The 21,363-nt window shown below is 36.7% G+C and overlaps 1 protein-coding gene across 1 annotated transcript in view; it reads right to left on the minus strand.

Moving 5' to 3' along the window:
- Positions 1-707: 707 nt before the first annotated feature.
- Positions 708-21,363, minus strand: part of LOC111045986 (chromodomain-helicase-DNA-binding protein 7-like) — a 90,075-nt gene continuing 69,419 nt past the window's right edge. Inside the window, 7 exon segments of the mRNA XM_039423541.1 lie at positions 708-4,229; positions 5,602-5,775; positions 7,986-8,447; positions 10,110-10,386; positions 11,218-11,376; positions 12,986-13,109; positions 14,546-14,819. Coding sequence (XP_039279475.1) covers positions 2,208-4,229; positions 5,602-5,775; positions 7,986-8,447; positions 10,110-10,386; positions 11,218-11,376; positions 12,986-13,109; positions 14,546-14,819 — 3,492 coding nt within the window. The 3' untranslated portion in view covers positions 708-2,207.

A 21,363-nucleotide genomic window follows, 5' to 3' on the forward strand; every position in this document is an offset into this window, starting at 1 on the left:
ATCGTCATGTTATTCCCCTAAATTATTCTCGTTTAAGAATGAGGCTTACAGTTCAATGAGCAAGGAAAGTTGTGTGAGTGTACCACACCAGATTTTTTGTATTGAGCCCAAGGCTCAACTTCTCTCTATATTCTATCTCAAATTTTGGTTGCACAATTTCCGATTTGAACAAAATTTCCTGTTTGTTAAAGTCGAAAATTCAATTTTATAAGGCTGTAGCCTGGTTTATTTCACTATTATATTAAATTATTGAAGTGGTTACAGAGAAGGATAAAAATAAAATTGTAAACATAATAACTTTTTTATTTAAAGACAGTTATTATATACAGTCTAAATGTGGGAAAAGAATAAAAACATTTCTTTTACAGTAAGGGAGGGCCTAACATTTCTACTAATCACAATCACCAATATATATTATCATATTTCATTATTGGAGCTCATTTGTTTCGAAATAATAACCGTATATTCAAGTAGCCTGTTATTATAATGATATAAATTGCAAAAAATTGGTCACAGAAATTAAATACAGGCGTTGGGTTAAAAAGAAAATAATTTTACTAATACTCTATCATAATACTTTGTATTATTCTATATGTTAGAATACCTTTATCAAGATAGTAATGAGCTGACACGTTCGTTCCAATTGGTTGGAACAGAATAGAGAAGCTGCTTTTAATGACAACTTAACATTGCATAAAGGAACTAAAACTTTACCTCAAGTAAAAAAAGATCAACGGTTATTAACAATTCAAGTTCATGATTCAGTACCTTTTCAATGATTCTTCACCCATTTTAAACTTTCAAGTTCATGATTCAGTACATTTTCAATGATTCTCCACCCATTCTAAACTGCAGGTGCATCCTGTCATTTTAATGACTAAAAAGCACACTATTCATTTGGAAACTTGTCTCTTTCATGTTATTGATAAATGCAGAAAACTATGTAACTGTCAAACATTATTTTTAAATAGATTCGACAGTCTCCTTGTTACTTATGCTACAGATTTCATAAAATCAATATTAATAATTTACAAAGCATCATTTATACAAAAACTTCTAAACTATGAGAGGAAATCGATAAATTTATATTATTTTTGCCTGATAGTTTGTTTTTATGTTTTTCCGTTATCACCATTCTCAGAAACGATCTCAATTTAATAGTATCACTTTAACAAGTGTTCGTTATATTTATTTATAAATATATATATAATTACTTTATATTTTAATTAAGCATGATAACAGCTATATACATCAGGTTTCATGTTAATTCATCATCAGGCTTCATTTAAAGTTGTGCTTATCAAAATGTTACAAGATACGTCATTTTGTAGTTATCACTGAATAAATATTGTTGTCTAAAGATTTTGATGAAGACTTCTCTATTAATGAATACTGATTATTATGAGTAATAGCAGCTAAAAATGTCTATGATCGATTACGAGAAAAGCTGCAACTAAATACTGTGACCTTGCTTAAAAAGAATGCTTTAACCAGAATGGGAAACAATATGAACACAGAACATTTATGACTAAAAAGATTTAAACACATGCACATTACATTGTAAGAAACATAAAAACAACATTTTTCAACACATACGTTGTAAACTTCAATAACATAGAAAAAAAATAGAAAAACATTACATTAAATCTTATAATAGAGCGAATATATCACAGTTAAACTATAAGATAAACACAAGAGAAACGCTTCACTCGTCAAAATTGTTCTCACAACAAATATATTGTTTTGTCAGTGCTTGATGGTGCCAGCACCAGAATCGATTAGAAATCAGGCTACTGGTGTCCTACGATCATCACACAAACTGTTTCAAATAAAATTAATGCGAGTTGAGAATCAGAAAAATCGGGACTAAAATGATTCTTCTATAAGTAATGCTTTTCCAATACAGTAATAATTGAACAGCTGATGAGTTATAAAATAGTTTTAAATTATTTTGTTAGATACATAGATACATAATTACATAAATACAATACTTCCCTTTTATTTGTTTATAAATTGTACTTTCAACGTGAAGGGCGTCAGTCATAGATAAGATCGTGCGTTATAAATAACAATGTTTTTAAAAATTTCCTACCAAAGTTTCAATTCACTTTTGCCGTAATAAAAAAGAAAAACTATTGTCTATAAAAATGTACAACTGAACGGTCCGAGAGTGGAATATTAACTATTAGCAGTGGTTGAATTGACTTTTAGGACGAGTCTTGCTCGGCCTGCTGAGCTCTGGCCCGGGCCGCAGCCGCCGCCGCCGCTCGTCCCGCACTGCTCCGCAACACCTTGCGTTCCACCACCTCACCGCCTCCGCCCCCACCACCACTGCCGCCCCCCTTCTTGCCTCTTGAGCCGCGCTTCCTGCTCTTGCTGGTCGCTGCAGGCGAAGCCGCCTCACCCCCACCACTCGACTTGGCTATCTCCGACAGAGGCAGAGAGTCCACGTCCACTTCTGCTGCAGCCGGTGCAGCCTCAACCTCTTCACCACCACCAGCTACCTCTTCTTCTGGTTTAGTGTCAACTTCCATTTCCATCTCCTCCTCCACTGACTTTTCCTCCACCTCAGTTATTATTTCAGGAGTGCAAGTAACAGAAACAGGAACAGGAGCTTCGGGACTGACTGGTCTCTCAGGCTGAGTAGGAGGAGAGGGTTCTGTGACAAGTGGGGTGGCTGCCCTGGACGGCTGCCTACTCGTCGACTGCTGCTGGGGATGATGGGAGGCCGGCGACGCCGAACTTCGTCGCGAGCTGCTCTCCGATTCTCGAGTACTCTCAGAAAGAACAGCCGGCGTTTTCGAGAGCAACTCTTGTGCTAGCGCAAAAGAAGACTTGACCTTATCTTCGACTGCAGAGGCGGACATGGGCGCTGACATCAGAGACACTGTCAGAGCAGAATGATTGCTGAGGTCGATGCCAGACGAGGCCAGGGCTAGTTCAGGCAGCGTCTTTTTCCCAGCGGTGAGCAACGAAGGAGAAGGCAGCTGAGATTCCTTGGCTCTTTTAGGAGAAGGACTGGGAGATATTCTCTTACCAGCTGCCAAATCAACTGCTGAATAAGGAGATTCTTCTCGACTTCTCTTTGGAACTCTCTCTTGTGTTTCTTGTGGAAGTCTTGATAACAGTTCTGCTGAGCTTTTGCTTAGTGTTTCCAAAGCTTCCTTCATTTCCTGTTCTCTTGTTTTGCCGCTAGCGAAGTGAGGTATACCTGACATGAGATTTCGCAGATTATCAACAGCTTCTCTACTGCTGCGAGAACTTTGTCGTTGAGTTTGGCGGGCCAAAGTCTCAAGTAGATGTGTGTCATGGGGCAACATGAACTGTGATCTTTGCTGTTGCTGCTGCTGCTGCTGCTGTTGCTGCTGCCTAGCACTGGAGGACATGGCAGATGTGCGACCACTGCCGCTGCTGCTCGACGGCGTTGTCGTGGTTACGGCCGACTTGTGCTGACGATTGGACGCCTGCGATGCCGCTGCTCCCACTCCAAGGCCTCCATTGAGCAATGCTAAACTGTCGTAGGCGGACGGCATTGATCCCGGTTGCAGCGAGAAAGGATTCAAGCCTCCAAGTCCCAAAGGAGTATACAGCAAACTTGGATTTGGAAAGAAGAATGGCAGCGATGTAGGTAGGCTAGAAGCTGCTGAAGATACTGGCGTGGTTTTAGTGGAAGATGATGATGGGGAACTTTCACTGGTCTTGCGCGGCTTGCTTGACTTGGACGTACTGGGACTGCTACTGCTGGTGCCAGACCCATCCGCACCCGAACCATCCAAACCAGTCAGATTGGGAATTCCAAGGCCAGCCAAGTTGGCAAACAGAGAGTTTGTGAGATTCATATTGCCTAGTCCACCTAAACCACTCAGAGCACTCATATTTGGCAGTCCACCGAATGGCATAAGCAAAGGATTGGTCTTTGGATCGAAGCCACCCAGTGACAGGCCTGACAGGAGAGTGGAGGGGTTGATGGCTCCCAGGTTGGGGAAGGGCATACTGGAGGTGGGCATGGCCGACGCCTGCGTCGACGCTGCTGTTGGCGGACTGGACAGCAGCGGTGGTCGCCCAGGGCCCTTCTTCCGGTCTGCCTGGTTCAATCTCTTCTGCAAGTCGTGCGGCAGGTTTCCTCTTTCCTTTACTAGCTCCGCCCATTTTGGGTCCACATCGAACATCGGGTTTTCCAGAAGCCATTGCGCCAATCTCTTCAGTTGTGGAGCTTTAGAGCCCGTCAGCTGCAACAATACATTCGAAAAATGAAGGATCGTTTATTCAAGAATAAAGGGGTAGAAGAAATTCTCACAGAGGGTCCAAAATATTGAAAATTCTTTGTGAAAAGGGTATTATTATTCTCAATAATGAATTTAATCAATTTAGAACTCATCATTTTCCTCATTATAATCGAAATGATTCCTAAAATATTATTCAAATAATATTTGTAAAACAAAGTTACAAGAATTAGTTCAAAAGTAACTTACTCTATTTGTCAAATTCAATCCAACAACTATTAAAGAACTTTAACTGTCAAGTACCTTATATAATGTAATTAAATATGAAAAATTAATAATAATTCAATGTCAAGTACCTTATATATATGTAATTAAATATGAAAAATAAATAATAATTCAATACTCATGAGATATAGAATTCTCTATACTATTAATAACAAAATGCTGCTTTAATTAACCAAATACAAATATTTGACCCGTAACCCGCACAAAGGCATGATAATAAACAGTTAATTAGTTTATAGAATTATTTATTAATACTGTAATTAAAAGTCTTAAGACAAAAGGAGCTTGATTGAGGAGGAATGAGAACGGTACCAGAAAAATATAATTGTATGGACCAATATTATAAAATTGAAAGCACAGAAACATACACAGACTTCATGAGTTACATCAGGTAACAAATTGAAATTCTATAAGCTGATCTCATACTACACTAGAAACATATGAATTTGGTTGGTCCAAATGAAATATTTGAGACATAAACATGCCTGAATATTAAAAAAACAAATAAATTCACTCCAATATAACAGAATTGCGATAAGATCACATTTTTAAGAGAGGGGAACATGTAAAAACATGCAATAATCTATTATAAGTTTCAGATAATGTCCACTGAAGTTAGTGCATGCATGAGAATCAGTCCACAAATTTAATAAAAGCATGCTATCACAATACATAAACATATAGGATATAATGGTATTTGTGATTAATCAGCAGAAGTAATGATTCAAGTGAAAAGAATGAATATGTGAGAAAATGATTTCTTTGCAAAATAAATTTTGTGAATAGCATTATTTATGAATTTCATCACAAAGTAGAGCAATTTACAGTAGGCTAAATGAATATTTGCTATTTGAAATTTAATGATGAACACTAAATGTTTTGTACACTAAAAACCCCTTTTACCATAAATTGGCTGTGAAGGACTAAAGTGTGTTCTTACAATGTTATAATACAGGCATAGCTACCTCTAATACCTGTATTAGAGGTGGCTATGATACAGGTCGTACAAAATTGAGAACAAGTAAGAGGGACGTGGAGAATTCTACTATTAGAACATTGACAGCTGGCTAGAGGTCACCAACAAGGCAATTACCTTTTTGCCGGTAATGCGATTAATGACCGAGACATTCTCTTCGCCAGTCAACTTCTTCCAATCGAGCAGAGTCGGATCGACTCGGGGTCGCCGACGCCGCGGCGCCGATAGAAAGTCGGCGCAGAGTGGCTGCTCCGGCATCAGAGCCGTTTGTTCAGCCAGCCACTTGTTCACCTGCCATGTCCACACACATTCACCATCATTATTACAACACTAAATTACATCAAATTACTATTATTAGTCATACTTTTATATTTTATGGTTCCCTAGGAGATGAATTGAATTATTACCCAAAAGAAACCCACTGATGATTAACACATTGATTCAATACATTAGCTAACAGAGATAAAAAATCCTTATCAAAGTGCAAGAAAATAAATATAAATTGTGCATAAATTCCATGAGTATATTATACAAATGAGCGTTTCCCGTTATTCGATCCGAAATTATTGTAAAAATTTATTTACATTCTGCAAATCCCAAGATTTTATAAAATAGTATTAACTGCTTACATGAAAATCAGAAATGAGAGTACCCTTTTCAATGAATATTTCTATCTTTCACAAAATGCTTCGGCGTTAAAGCCATTTTCAAGTGAATGAACGAATAATCGTATTTTAAAATTTATTTGTTCATTCACTTGAAAATTGCTTGCTTTAGCGCCGCAACATGTTGTGAAAAATAAAAATATTTATTGGAACGGGTACTTTGATTTCTAATTTTCATTTAATAACATTCACCTATTAAACCCCAGATGAGAGAGATCAACCTCCTATCTCTCTCTATCAGAAGCAGATCATTAACGAATTTTCACTAACTTGTGAAGACTTAAACATCTCTATAAAAATGTATTGTTAGAGAATGAACAATAAAATATCGATTATAAATTTGCATCGAGAATCATGGATCAACCAACAAAGTTCAATTGATGATAGTTTTATTAGTGGTACTTCTCCCCGGTAATTGACCAAATAGCTACAATATGAGTATCAATTTAATAGATGATCAAAATGCCACAACAAATGATTATAAAAACATCAAAATATTGAAAGGTCTTTTGCACCAATGACCAACGACCATTCCACATAAAACAAACATCAATAAACATATACAAAATAATAATATATTGCAAATGTGCACTAATAGATGAGAAGTAACAAATTCTGAAAATTTCAACTAGCATCACAAAAGTAAACGCAATATCGTGAGTGGAAAAAATTTCAAAATCAAAAATGGCTTATATTGATAGTAGGCCTATCTCAGAAATGGGAGCTGAAGTATACATCTTCAGGGTTAATGGATTGGAGGTCTTCCTCACCAGCAAATTGAAATATTTGTTTTTTTTTCAACGTCCACTGCATTATTAAGGAATGAAATAACATACTATGTCATAATCAGATTCGTGGATTTGATTGTTTCAGTAGGCTAATCATGATTATTTAAAATGAAACATTATAATTATGATAATTTGAGCGCTCTTAGCTAAAAACTAGTTGATGAACAAATTATCTACACAGCATAAAACTCTACTAGTTAACAAACCCTCTTCCCCAACATACAGATTACTAGGGCTAGTCTTGATAAGTCGGTTTAAGCTAGTCAATAATAAAAATATAACTCTCATAAGTTGTAATAGGATTATTGATACCCGCTCTTCGGCCGGTATGAATGCCAATAGTCCAATAGAACTCGTGGCAATTATATATTATTCTCACTGTTGTGTGCGAATCTAGCTTTACTTGGTAAAATAACGTAAATTTAACGAAATCATAGAAGCCATTAATAGAAATCAACGCATAATAGTATCGATAAGTGGTAGACGTAATCTCAATCTGATTTATAATCGATTGAATCAGGGCCTTGAAGCAAGAAAACAAGTGTTTGATATTCAAACATTCATGAATGAACACTAAAGAATGCGAATAAGTTGCCCAGTCATAAATAAAATGGTAATAAACATACATGCTTTGTAACAAAAGGAGTGATTGCGATAGCATCAAGAACACGAACTGGGGATTGAGAGAAAATATCTATTGTTGGACCTATTCTTATCCATAAACTAATCGCTTGAATTCCAGCAACACGTACCTCAAACTCAATTTTTTAGGAGATTGAAAGACAGTATTTTTTCTATTATTTGAAAAACTAAATAATACAGAAAAATTAGCATTTCAAATGATCAGTAATTCACTCAGTAATTTCAAAGACAGTTGGCGCCTTCAGTTGTAAGCTTTCAAATCCCATAATAATGTAAAAACAACATTATGAGATACGTGATTTGGAACTTGAGCGACATTAGATGCTTCATAAATATGATGTATACAATGAAGACGTTACCCAAATGGAAAGCAATAAAGCAGGCATAGGAGTGAAGCATAGGATACCTTGGCTTCGTGAGAGTAGGAGTTGATCTTGGAGGAGAAGTCGGCGACCTTGGTGATGTCGGCAATCATGGCCTCGTAGGTCTTGCGCTGCACCTGGGCGGCTGCAGCCGACGTCGGCTGCGACATCTTGATGGCCTGCTGCTGCTGCAACAGCTGTTGCTGCAGTTGTTGCTGCTTGAGCAGCAGGTTGTGCTGCTCCGCCTGCGCCAGGTACGAGGCCAGGTGCACGTCATGCGGCTTGCTGCTGCTAGCAGGCCTGCTGCTGCTGCTGCTGACTGCTGGCAGCGTTTTGCTGCTGGCTGCTGCTGCCGACACAGGCACCGCACTGATGCTGACACTCACACTGGGCGACACACTCTTCTTGGCCTCCGACTGCTGCTCCTTGGCCGCCGACAGACCCAGCACTATCTCGTCCAGTTTCCGGCGCTTCTTCTCTTTGCCCACTACCGGCTCCTCAACAGGCTATTCACACAAGCAAACAAACCATACAAGTACACCTACTAATCTAGTTGAGTCATGAAATAAAATTTAGTTCAAGGTAATTATCACGTGGGTCATTTCTTTCAACCTCCGATTGGCCATACATAAAAGACGAATGTATATATAAGAGAATAATTTTGCCACCAAAAATTACTTAGACTTACGATTATTCTTCAACATTATTGCCGTGAAGGTTGAGGCAATTGTCATACCAGCCTACCAAAACCCTTTTTATAAAATACTGCCGACAAATGAGTTCATGTGGGCTATGACGTTGTTTTGGAACATCTCGTTAGTTGTGAAGCTCTGTCCTTAAAGTCATTTCACGAGTTTGGTGAAATGGTCTAATTTGCTAGTGGCCAAGACAGGTTTGTATGGTGGGTGATCGATGTTATCCCATTTGATTTGCTAGAGAGGGCGTTTAATTACATCAGCACCGTGAGTTCGGTTTGTCATGCATCACAACGATATTTTGTGATCGGAGGTAGAAAAAATGACCCTCGTACATTATAGCCTCAACATCTAATATGCTATGACTTCGGAGATGTTTTCAGAGTAGTTTGGAGGTGAACATACTTAAAATCTTTTAATTTTACAACAAAAGAATATGTATACTTTGGCTTTGGCTGGATTGACCGGTCTCAGTCAAATTGTCATGTCTTCGATTCGATTAAACTTCCTATGCCTTACAGTTGAGATAAACAGTGTCTATTGAAATGTATTTCCTTGAAAATAACATATTGACTCATGAGTCATATGATTCATGAGTTGTAAAATCGCTTCCCGATAGTTCGGAACCCACCTAAAACTGTAGGTCCATTCATCTCTCATTAACATCTGCCTCATTACACACGCACAAGCCATAAGCCGCCTGGGCCTCATTAACCAAACAAAACCTTGCATTAAGGTTGGTAGTTAATTTTGTAGGGTTATCTTAGCTGAGTCTGGCCGGTGGTTGGGTTCTGAGGTCATCAAACTAAATGAGTTTACTGTATTGAGTGGAGAATACAATCATATAGTTAGATAGTTCTCCAAGAGTAGAATATAAAGAAAATAAAAAGTAACGAAAATATTTTGTATTCATAAATTCACAAATTAACACAGTAGGAAATAAGAAAAAACTTCAATACTTCTATTCTTACTACTTCCAACAAGTGTAGGTAAGTTATGAAACCATTTTCAATTCTTCAATGGTACATTTTGTAAACTGGACACCAAACACAATTACGAAGACTGATTTTGCAACATAATCAGTACTCAAGAAAATACATAATTAATGCTTTGGTCTTCACAAAAAATGTAGACTGTGCAGCAATAATGGAACTACAAATGAATTTAAAACTGGGTTATATGATTTAGAAATTTCAAATATTATGTGACTTCATAACTCAAGTCTTCTAGTAGCGAATAAAGGCATTGGTAATTTTTGTCAGAGGTCAATGATTCACAAGGCAATGCACTGTGTAACAGATGAAAGACAAACACTAACTTGCGCAAATGATTAAACACATTTATAAGCGTCTATATGGTTACCAATTTAAAGGATAAACCAAAATTGAAAATCAAATGAATCCAACAAAGATTACAGGTATTTGGCAGCTCAGTTGCATGAAATCTTAAAATTAGAGAAGTTATGAGACTTACACAGTTCTTGCGCTGCATGAGCTTGTTGAGCATATCATCGAGCTTGCTCTTGGCAGGCTGCGTGGGCAGAGGGGTGGTGGTGGTGGTGATGGTGGTCGATCCGAGCTGAGTCGGCTGATGGCTGCTCGTGTTCTGCTGCAGAGACTGCTGCAGCGGCGAAGGCGACGAATGCGAATGCTGCTTCTTGCCAGGCATAGAGAAGTCCTGAGCTTCCTCGCACACTTGCTCTTTCGGTAAGCTCACCTTCGTCAGATCCACTGAGTTGATTTTTGTAATTCTGCAAGTGATACAAACGGAAACTTTACTTCTATCAGTCTGCTTGCTACAAGCAATCAATCACAACATAATTTTCCTATTACACTAAAGATAAAACTATAGAGTGAATGAGAGATGTGAATCGTTTTGTAATTTTATTGCAAGATAATTGAATTGTGTGTTAGAAGATTCGATTAGTCTCTTAATGTAAATACTCCACCTAAATCTACCTTATACAACCACGTTCCCCTATTACTTTAATAGTAGAACTATAGAGTGAATGAGATAGGTAAGTCGTTACAATAATCTACTACATAACATTTACCAATTATCCAAAAACAACTTACCAATAAAATTAATAATAAAATACGAACCCAATCCTGAATTGATTTATAACTACTTCATTTTTGTTTTGAATTTATTTTAAAACATTGAATCAGATTTATCATATTCTATTCTATCCAACAGATTTCTCTAGCTCTATAAGTGACTAATAACAAACCCTAAACAATTAATCCCAAATTACAGTAGGCTATACCGTTGCACAATAGTTAGGGATTGGTGAGGACGGGTTAGGGAGAAGCAGAAGTTATTGTTTTTATGTTAGATTATTGATTTTATAAGGTAATTTATTGGTATTATTCAGAAATATTTCATAATTTTCGAATTAAACATAATATGGTACTGTATCCACTGGACCTTCTGATAGCAACAGGAACTTGATGTATTAAAAACTAGACGTACTGAAGTTACCTACCCACGCTGGTTCTTGATCAACTGAAATCTTGATGACGTCAGTCGTACATGATGTATAATGTACATAGAATAAATAATGAATATGATTGGTAGGTACCCTGAAGAGAGGTCGATTGGAGCGTTTGCTGTGGGCGTGGGTGGTTTGGGCGTGGACGAGTGGGCGTGGTACTTGAGATCGAAGGGCATGGACAGGACCCGCGGCGTGTGACTGTGTTGGTGCGCAGGAGGAGGCTGCAGGTTCGACGGTGTTGACCTCCTAAACAACATCAACAATGGCTTACTTTCAAACGACGCATGCAAATAATTGGAAAACTCTTTAAATGTAGAGTTTAAACTGAGTTTAAAGAGTTTTAAACTCAAAAGGAGTTATTTAAAGAGTTTTACTCTTTAAACTCTAATGTTTTTTTCAACATATAAAAAAATAATTAAATAGTAATAGTTATTTGTACAACTAGTGCGCAAAGTGCCACTTTGCGAAATGATGGTTTCTTGAGTGCAGCAAAGAAACTTTGCGCACGTATTGCACATTAAATTTTTCATACAGTTACCATAGAATGTGAAAAGTCAGTAATAGGCGGTGAACCTGTCCTATACTAAATAAAATGTTTGTGCAAATCTGTAGTATTTTTAATGCTGATAATAAATATTGCAACCATTCCACAACAGAATTATTTCAAACTCAGTCTAAATGACAATAGAATGAATATTATAAAGTTATATGAGATTCAATTATAATAATACTTCATCTACAAAGAAGTCATCAAAAAGTGTGGAAAATGGCCGTATCACTTGTCTGTATATGTATTTTGAGCCATCAATGAGCCTCACAACGTTATACTTCACCCGTGTCTAACAGTTTAATATTTTCCTATCCGATAACACAAAACTTTGCTTATACTTATACGGTGTTCATTAATTTGTTTTATTGATTAATTTGTCTATGCGATCAAAGCTGTAAGCTTATGTTTTAATTTTTCTATTAATGTAAATGAATAAATTAAGTTAATAGGCCCAGGACTGATCAAGGAATAGGCTAGTGATTAGCCCTCAGGACAGACTCAAGTCTAACCTGACCATTCTATGAAATTTTCATATGTATTATTTATTCCAGTTCCAAATATAGACATCTCACACATAAAAAAATCGTTCTTGATAACTTGAATGGAAATAAAATACTGATATTGAATACTATAAAAACTTCTTGTTTATTAACTGTTAGTTATTCAATATCTCGCGGTTAAATCAGCTGTTTTACAAAAATTACCAGCCAGCAACATATTCAGGTTCACCAACATTTCTTTTACTTTGCCGCACTCTACCGTCATAAAGCGTGTTGACTATTTTGTGTTATGTTGCAAATTTGGAGTGCGACAAAGTCTTTGCCGCACTCAAATCTACATTCCCGCACTTGGTGTGGGAATAAGGTATTTTGCGTACTATAATTGATGCGGGAATGAGCACTTTTTCGAGTAACTGTAGGAAAAATAGTTGATTAATGTCGTTTTTCGAGGAGTTGAGACTGCCAAGACAAATTTGGTCTGATTGGAAATAGTCGAAACCTGAACCCTTGGCTGGTAAAATAATCGGGTACCTAATACTCATAAGATGTGTTTTTTATTCCTTGAACAAAAATTTGTAAAATTGATATTTCTAATATTTTTTTCCAAAAAGATCAGCAGTAAATCGATTCTACTCAGAATCTTTAATAGAATATTATTTAAAAAAAAAAAACAAACAATTCAAACAAGATGATGTGTATAATTTGAATTGTTTCAAGAGAAAACTCGAAAAATATACAATAATCATATCTCGTTGAATACGATTTTTATTCCCAATATCAAATGTTATAAAAATAAATTACTAACCTGGAGTCTTCAGAAAGAGATTCTTCATTGGTTTCCCATGGAGAGACAGATGCTGGAGAATGCTTCATTGTACTCGAGTGACTAATCTGCATATTTGTACTATTTAATAGGGCATGAAGTTTTGCTGAAAATAAGAAACAAATAATGTTATTTTCATTTTAAATAATGTAAAACTTTATTCAAACAACTATTACTACAGTGAACAATAAAATATAAGTAGAACAGAAGTAGTAATGACAAATACAAAATAATATTATAACATACATTTGTAGGCATTATTATTATAATAGGCTAAGTTAAGATTCATGATTATATAACTACCGTCAGGCATTTACAATTTATATACGTAAGTATTTTTGCATATTATTGTCAATTATTATGCTTTTCTGAATACTGGGAATAGCAAACCGTCACAATTGAATTCCATTACTGTTACTGACTAAATCAGTGCAGTATGTATTTTTCAGTAGTATCTAGCATTATCAGGACTATTCGAGAGTTGTGGCAAAAACTATTATAAATTAATATACATCACAATAACCTTGGCATTCTGCAGCCGCGTCTGCTCAACAACTGTTCCAAGACAAAAAATCACTATCTGTATCATATTTTGTAAAGGAATATACCAAACTATCTTAAGCACCTGGAAAACACTAGCACTATTCATACTTATAATCGCTGTCTTTGACCTAGCTCCGCAGTGCAGGATGGTTTCTCACAGCTTGGCGTTGTTGACACTTGAGATGGGTGTCTGAAATGGAAGTGTTTCAGCCGCATTGCAGGATGACTGTTAACGGTTGCCGGACGATCAGAAGTTGGGGTTTTTCGTTATTGTTCATAATACAGAAATTCTGATTGCAGATTCGTTCTCAGCGCGACCCCTAGTTTAGCCAGAAGGCTCAGAGTGTCAAGAATTTTTAAAAATAATTATGAAAAGTCTCTTAATAATATGAGTACGTACACCACGTTTCCGAAAACCTTTTACTGGTGATTGGAGTTATTATTGATTATAAGTAATACATAAATCAAAACAATCGTTAGAAAGAAAACTGCTGATGAACACGAATGAGACCGCCATTCCATTGTTCTTTGTTTCGGCTGCTTAGCTGAGCCTGTCTGGAGGGATCAAATAGCCGACTAGGCGGAGCCATGCCGACCGTGTCTGGGTGGAAAGGCCTTTGCGACCGTTCGCACTCCCAGCAACACTGCTATTGTTTGCTGTCTTTGCGCGTAGTCTGAGTTAGCCAAGCAACCATCCTGCACTGCACTGTGGAGATAGGTTAGCAGATGGCTTTTAGAAATTGGTAGGGATGCAGCATCACAGCTAATTCAATCCACTTATTACCATTCAACTCAGTTGTGAAAGTTTGGATGTTCATCTGGAGTAGCAGTAGGACTTTCAATATTGGGCTGCTATGATTCAACAAATATACTTGAAAAGCATAATATCGATAAGAATTGTTCTCAGTATTAGTTTTCTATTTCATCATTCAATTGTTCTATTTAACTATTTGTTCTTTATTATATATGTAGGATGTTATTTGATTTGAGTTTGATTACCTCGTTCCGTCTCAACATCGATGGCGATGTGTCGCTTCTTCTTGACTTGAGCCTGGGCTGTGGCCTGGGCTTGGGCCTGGGCCTGGACCTGGGCAGCACTTGGCTGGCGGTCGGTGGTGATGGTGATGACCTCTGTGCTCTCTGGTGGCGAGGAGGTGGTGGTGGGCGTGCGTGCGTCCACCTCTGCGTAGGCCGAGAATGCTCTGCTGGCTGGCCACTCGCCCACCTCCACACAGTGCACTATGTGCTGCAGTCGCACCTGCAGTGCGTGGTCCTACACACACACACACACACACACACAATTATTTAGTTTACAAAAAGTTCGGTTATCATAAACATCTACATTAATAAACTATACAACGTTTCCAAGGTTTTAATACAACATACTATGATATTATTGTGTTATGACTAGCTGATTTGATGTTGTCTGAAAGTGTTACATTGAATGACAATAAAATACTAATAATATTATAATATTATTATTATTTATGTCACATGGTTACACTTTGTGGTTGCTATGGGCAAACAACTTAATGATTACCTTGTTTATAAGTTATTCAGTTTGTATTCAACTATATAATAAAATGGATGTTAATTGAATATATAATATTCATTATTACTTAGAACATAACATTGGCGACGAAGGTGAAAATTGGATAAATTAATAATGCCGAAGAGAAATACTAAGGTGCCGACGAGGCACAAGGAAGGAAACGATACGGAACAGCAACTAAATGTACAAACAACCTTCTCAAACCAAGAGAATTGGCGATAGACCCAGACTCTCCTACGACTGAAAGGGATTGGAATCACTGGAGTAAAACCTTTGAAATTTTTTTGCAGGTTACTGGAACGAAGCCTGAATACCAAATGATGTTGCTGACAAATTTTCTATCAACTGCACTATATAAAATAGTGGAAAACAATCCAACGTACAAGGAGATGATGTCCATGTTGTAAATGTTTGTTTAACCCAAAAATGGAATTTATTCTCGATTCTGTCTTGCTACAGCGAAACAACAAAATGGTGAGTCAATCGATCATTTTTACACTGAGTAAAAAAGGCTCAGCTCAGCATGTAATTTCACTGGTGTAACTACCGAAGAGAATAGAAACGGACACATAAGAGATGCTTTTGTTTCGGGGTTAGATTCGACAGAAATCAAAGGAAAACTTTTTCAATTTGGGAATATGAGCCTGAAAGAAACTGTAGCTCAAGCACGTATTTTTGAAACCGCTAAAGCACATGCAGATTCATTCAAAAATACATACATGAATTCTATTGATGAAAATGGAGTGAATCAGGAATAATGGAAATAATCATTATAGGAATAATACTAAAAAGGAGTTTACAATGCAAAATGAAACTCGTAGCTCTAAATCACAAACATTAACATTTGAAAAACTAAAAGGGAAATGCTATCGCTGTAGCTCACCACATCATCAGGCATTTAGTTGCCGTCACAAAGAAACAATCTGTAGAAGATGTGAAAAAGTTGGTCACATAGCAAGTGTATGTTTACAGAAGAAGTCTCAATAAAAAATGAACTAGACGCAACATCAAAACGAAAATGAGGCGAATGAAGAGAGCGAAAACGACTATGTAATTAATGCTACGAGTAACAAAAACAACGACAAAATAGTGATTAACTTTGATATTGAAGGGAAACAGTACCGATGGAAATCAATAAAGGGGCAGTCCTCAGTACAGTACAATGTCTCTATCATAACGAGAGGCCTATCAAAAAAAATCTGGTGTGGCGCACTCACACAACTTTCCTTGCCGTTAAGAAAATTGATCACCTGACGCTAGTGTTCACGCGCATCTCAAGTCAAAGATCTGAGCCAGCTGGTGACAGGTCAATAACGCTGGATACACACGAGATATGCTATCTCTTCATAGTGAATGATTTAATCAACAGTTGCCAACAGTTTGCAATTGAATAATTACATTTTCTCAAATTTTAAGCTTATTTTCAATTTTAGGTGAAAATGTTAATGGACATTAATTGAAGAGATTTCATGCTCAATCTTTTCCACTCAAAATTTTTCGTTTAAATTATATCTGAAACCTGATAATTGGAAATCTAAAATCAATCTTTGCATGGATGGGGCGGAGCTACTGAAATTTTTACAGATATGAGACTTTTGGCAGTTGATATAGCTTATCAATGACTAGCCTATTTTAGGTATAAATTTGATCAGAATCGTTGGAGCCATTTTCGAGAAAATCGCGAAAAACCTTGTTTTTGACAACATTTTCGCCATTTTAGCCACCATCTTGATCGAAATTGTTCGTGTCGGATCCTTATAGTGTAAGGACCTTAAGTTCCAAATTTCAAGTCATTCCGTTAATTGGGAGACGAGATATCGTGTACACAGACGCACATACACTCATACACACACATACACATACATACCAATACCCAAAAACCATTTTTTGGACTCAGGAACTGTAAGCCCCATTCTTAAACGAGGATAATTTAGGGGAATAACATAATTACGATTGGCGGCAACATATTTGAAACTACGATCAGACTTCTGTATATGTGTATATATAATATTGTTTTCAGAGTACTTTTTCCTTCGTGTAAATTGTGAAATTCAATTATTTTTTAAAAGTCGTCAAAACAGCTGTTCTACAGATGAAATATCTCGACTGTGTTCTTTTTATGAACTGCTCTACCTACCTATCGGTCAAGTTATTTTTGAGAAAATCGTGAAAAACATGGTTTTTTAGTAATTATCCGCCATTTTTCTCAAGAATATTACGGAGCTCCTGCAATTTTCCCAGAATTGAGACTCATGGCTCTAACGATTTTCTTCGAATTCATACCATGGATAGCTATTTATAGAAAACTTGAAATTAGGGCACCTTAATTTTTTTACTTTCCTTGCCCTATTACCATAGATAGGTAAGGAAAGTATTGCTTTACAAAAAAAATTAAGGTACCCTAACTTCTAGTTTTCTATACGTTTCAAGGTCCCCTGAGTCCAAAAACATGATTTTTGGGTGTTGGTCTGTGTGTGTGTGTGTGTGTGTGTGTGTGTGGTGTGTGTGTGTGTGGTGTGTGTGTGTGTGGTGTGTGTGTGTGTGGTGTGTGTGTGTGTGTGTGGTGTGTGTGTGTGTGGTGTGTGTGTGTGTGTGTGTGGTGTGTGTGTGTGTGTGTGTGTGTGTGTGTGTGTGTGAACACAATAACTCCATTCCTAATCAACCGATTGACTTGAAATTTTAAACTTAAGGTCCTTATACCATGAGGATCTGACAATAAGAAATTCAATAAAATTGAATTCAAAATGGCGGATAATTACTAAAAAACCATGTTTTTCACGGTTTTCTCGAAAACGGCTCTAAAGATTTTCTTCAAATTCATACCATGGATAGCTATTTATAGGCCCTATCAACTGTCATGAGTCTCATTTCTGGGAAAATTGCAGGAGCTCTGTAATATTCTTGAGAAAAATGGCGGATAATCACTAAAAAACCATGTTATTCACGGTTTTCTCGAAAACGGCTCAAACGATTTTCTTCAAATTTATACCATGGATAGCTATTTATAGAAAACTTGAAATTAGGGTACCTTAATTTTTTTACTTTCCTTGCCCTATTACCACAGGTAAGGAAAGTATTGCTTTACAAAAAAAATTAAGGTACCCTAATTTCTAGTTTTCTATACGTTTCAAGGTCCCCTGAGTCCAAAAACATGATTTTTGGGTGTTGGTCTGTGTGTGTGTGTGTGTGTGTGTGTGTGTGTGTGGTGTGTGTGTGTGTGTGTGTGTGTGTGTGTGTGTGTGTGTGTGTGTGAACACAATAACTCCATTCCTAATCAACCGATTGACTTGAAATTTTAAACTTGAGGTCCTTATACCATGAGGATCTGACAATAAGAAATTCAATAAAATTGAATTCAAAATGGCGGATAATTACTAAAAAACCATGTTTTTCACGGTTTTCTCGAAAACGGCTCTAAAGATTTTCTTCAAATTCATACCATGGATAGTTATTTATAGGCCCTATCAACTGTCATGAGTCTCATTTCTGGGAAAATTGCAGGAGCTCTGTAATATTCTTGAGAAAAATGGCGGATAATCACTAAAAAACCATGTTATTCACGGTTTTCTCGAAAACGGCTCAAACGATTTTCTTCAAATTCATACCATGGATAGCTATTTATAAGCCCTATCAACTGACATGAGTCTCATTTCTGGGAAAATTGCAGGAGCTCCGTAATATTCTTGAGAAAAATGGCGGATAATTACTAAAAAACCATGTTTTTCACGATTTTCTCAAAAATAACTTGACCGATTTCTTTCAAATTCATACCCTGTATAGTTATTTATCAGCTCTATCAACTGGCATGAGTCTCCTTTCTGGGAAACTAATGGGAGGTCCACCCAATCCTTGAGAAATGGACTTAGTAGCCTCCTTCTCGTGCATGAGGTAGGTAGGTAGCGCAGTTCATAAAAATAACACATAGTCTAGATATTTCATCTGTAGAACAGCTGTTTTAACGACTTTAAAAAAATGACGACTGAAAAAATCATCGAATTTCACAATTTACACAAAGGAAAAAGTACTCTGAAAACAATTATTTATACACATATACAGAAGTCTGATCGTAGTTTCAAATATGAGCAAGGAAAGTTGTGTGAGTGTACCACACCAGATTTTTTTAGAAAAAAATATTACCTATGGTAATAGGGCAAGGAAAGTAACAAGAGGTGTAACATTTGTTAATTGCAAGTATAAAACTCAAGAATTTATAGGAAAACTTTATTTAATTGACCAGGATGTTGATACCATATTTGGAAGAGAGTGACTGAGAGAAGTCGAATTAGATTGGGCTGAAATTAAAACTCTCCAAATAAATCAGGCTTCAACTATAGAAAACATGTTGAACGAATACAGTGATGATGTCTTTGATGGGAAAATTGGAGTCATTCCAGATTATTTAGGACACTTCAGAATCACGGATGAGGCACAACCAATTTTCGTGAAACCAAAACAAGTACCATTTTCTCTCAAAAGTTAATCACTCGGATTGGGGAACTCCAATTGTTCCAGTTGTTAAACCTAATGGACAAGTTCGCATCTGTGCTGATTACAAGGTCACTGTAAATAAACTAATCAAAGATGAGAACTACCCAATTCCAAGGATAGAGAGGAATTTACTCACAAATGAATGGAGGCAAACTTTTTTGCACTATGGACATCTCTAATGCTTACCTCCATATGCAAATGGATGATGAAAGTGCTAATATGCAGACTCTAAGTACACATAAAGGCATGTATAGAGTTAACCGGTTAATGTTTGGAGTCAAAGTAGCACCTGTTCTTTGGCAGAATTTCATGGATAGAACTCTGCAAGGAATTCCTGGTGTACAATGTTTCTTTGACGATATAATTATTCAGGGTAAATCAGCGGAAGAGTTGATGGCTAGACTGTGTATGATACTGGAACGAATGCGATGTAACAATTTGAAACTGAACAGAGATAAATGTAAATTCTTTGAAACAAGTATAAAATACCTTGGACATATTATTGACGCTCAAGGACTTCACAAATCAGAAGACAAAGTTGCTTCAATTACAAACTGTAGAAAACCAGAAAATGTAAATGAACTAAGGAAATTACTAGGTTTGGCAAATTACTACAATAAGTTTATAAAAAATTTGGCAACAATCCCCTCTATAGATTACTGCTAAAAGGAAAACAGTATATTTGGACCACTGAATGTGAAGAAAGTTTTCATAGGGTAAAGGCAGAGATAACCAGTGCCAATGTACTGGTTCATTACAATCCAGAACTTCCTTTAGTTCTTGCAACGGACGCATCACCAGTTGGATTTGGAGCTATACTACCTCATAGATACAAGGATGGAAGTGAGAGACCAATCTGCTTTGCATCACGTACCTTAACTAATTGCCAACAAAAATACAGCCAAATCGACAAACAAGCAACAGGTATTTACTGGGGACTCAAAAAGTTTTTTCCATACTGCTATGGACGAAAATTCATTCTAGTAACGGATCACAAGCCGTTAGTTTCAATATTTCATCCCAACAAAACTTTACCATCAATCTCGGCAACAAGACTTTTCAATTATGCACATTTCTTATCCGGATTTGATTATCAAATTGGATACAGGAGAACATCAGATCATACAGATGTTGATTTTTTTATCACGTTTCCCAACTGAACAAGCATAAATAAAGTTGGTGGACCTATCAACTAAAAAGACTAAAGAAGACAAGTTCTTACAACCAGTACTACATGCACTGCAGACAGGAGAATCTGTTGAAAAATTGGGTTTCCATAACAATGAACGGTCACTTCAGGATGGATGTATATTCAAAGGTTGTAGGGTACTAATACCATCAACGCTTCAACGCGATCTACTCAAAGAACTGCATGTTGGACACTTTGATATGGATAAGATGGAAGCTTTGGCTAGAAGTTGTTGTACATGGAAGAACATAGACAAGGACATTGAAAATATGGTAAGGAGTTGTAAACAATGTTGTTTGAAACAGAACCAACCAAATCATACATGGCTTGCTCCTCAAGGACCATGGGAAAGGATACATATCGACTTTGCAAGACCAACACAAGGACAGTACTATTTCATCATAGTGGATTCATTCACCAAATGGACTGAAGTAATTCCCACTAAAAACACGTCTTCAGAATGGTGTATCATTCACATTTTGGCCACATTTGGCCTACCCTTGGTTTTAATTTCGGACAATGGGAGTCAATTCACATCATTTACTTTCAATAAATTCTTATCTGCAAACTGAGTGATACAAAAAACAA

The sequence above is a fragment of the Nilaparvata lugens genome, chromosome 3 (assembly GCF_014356525.2).
Source record: "Nilaparvata lugens isolate BPH chromosome 3, ASM1435652v1, whole genome shotgun sequence".
Lineage (NCBI taxonomy): Eukaryota > Metazoa > Arthropoda > Insecta > Hemiptera > Delphacidae > Nilaparvata > Nilaparvata lugens.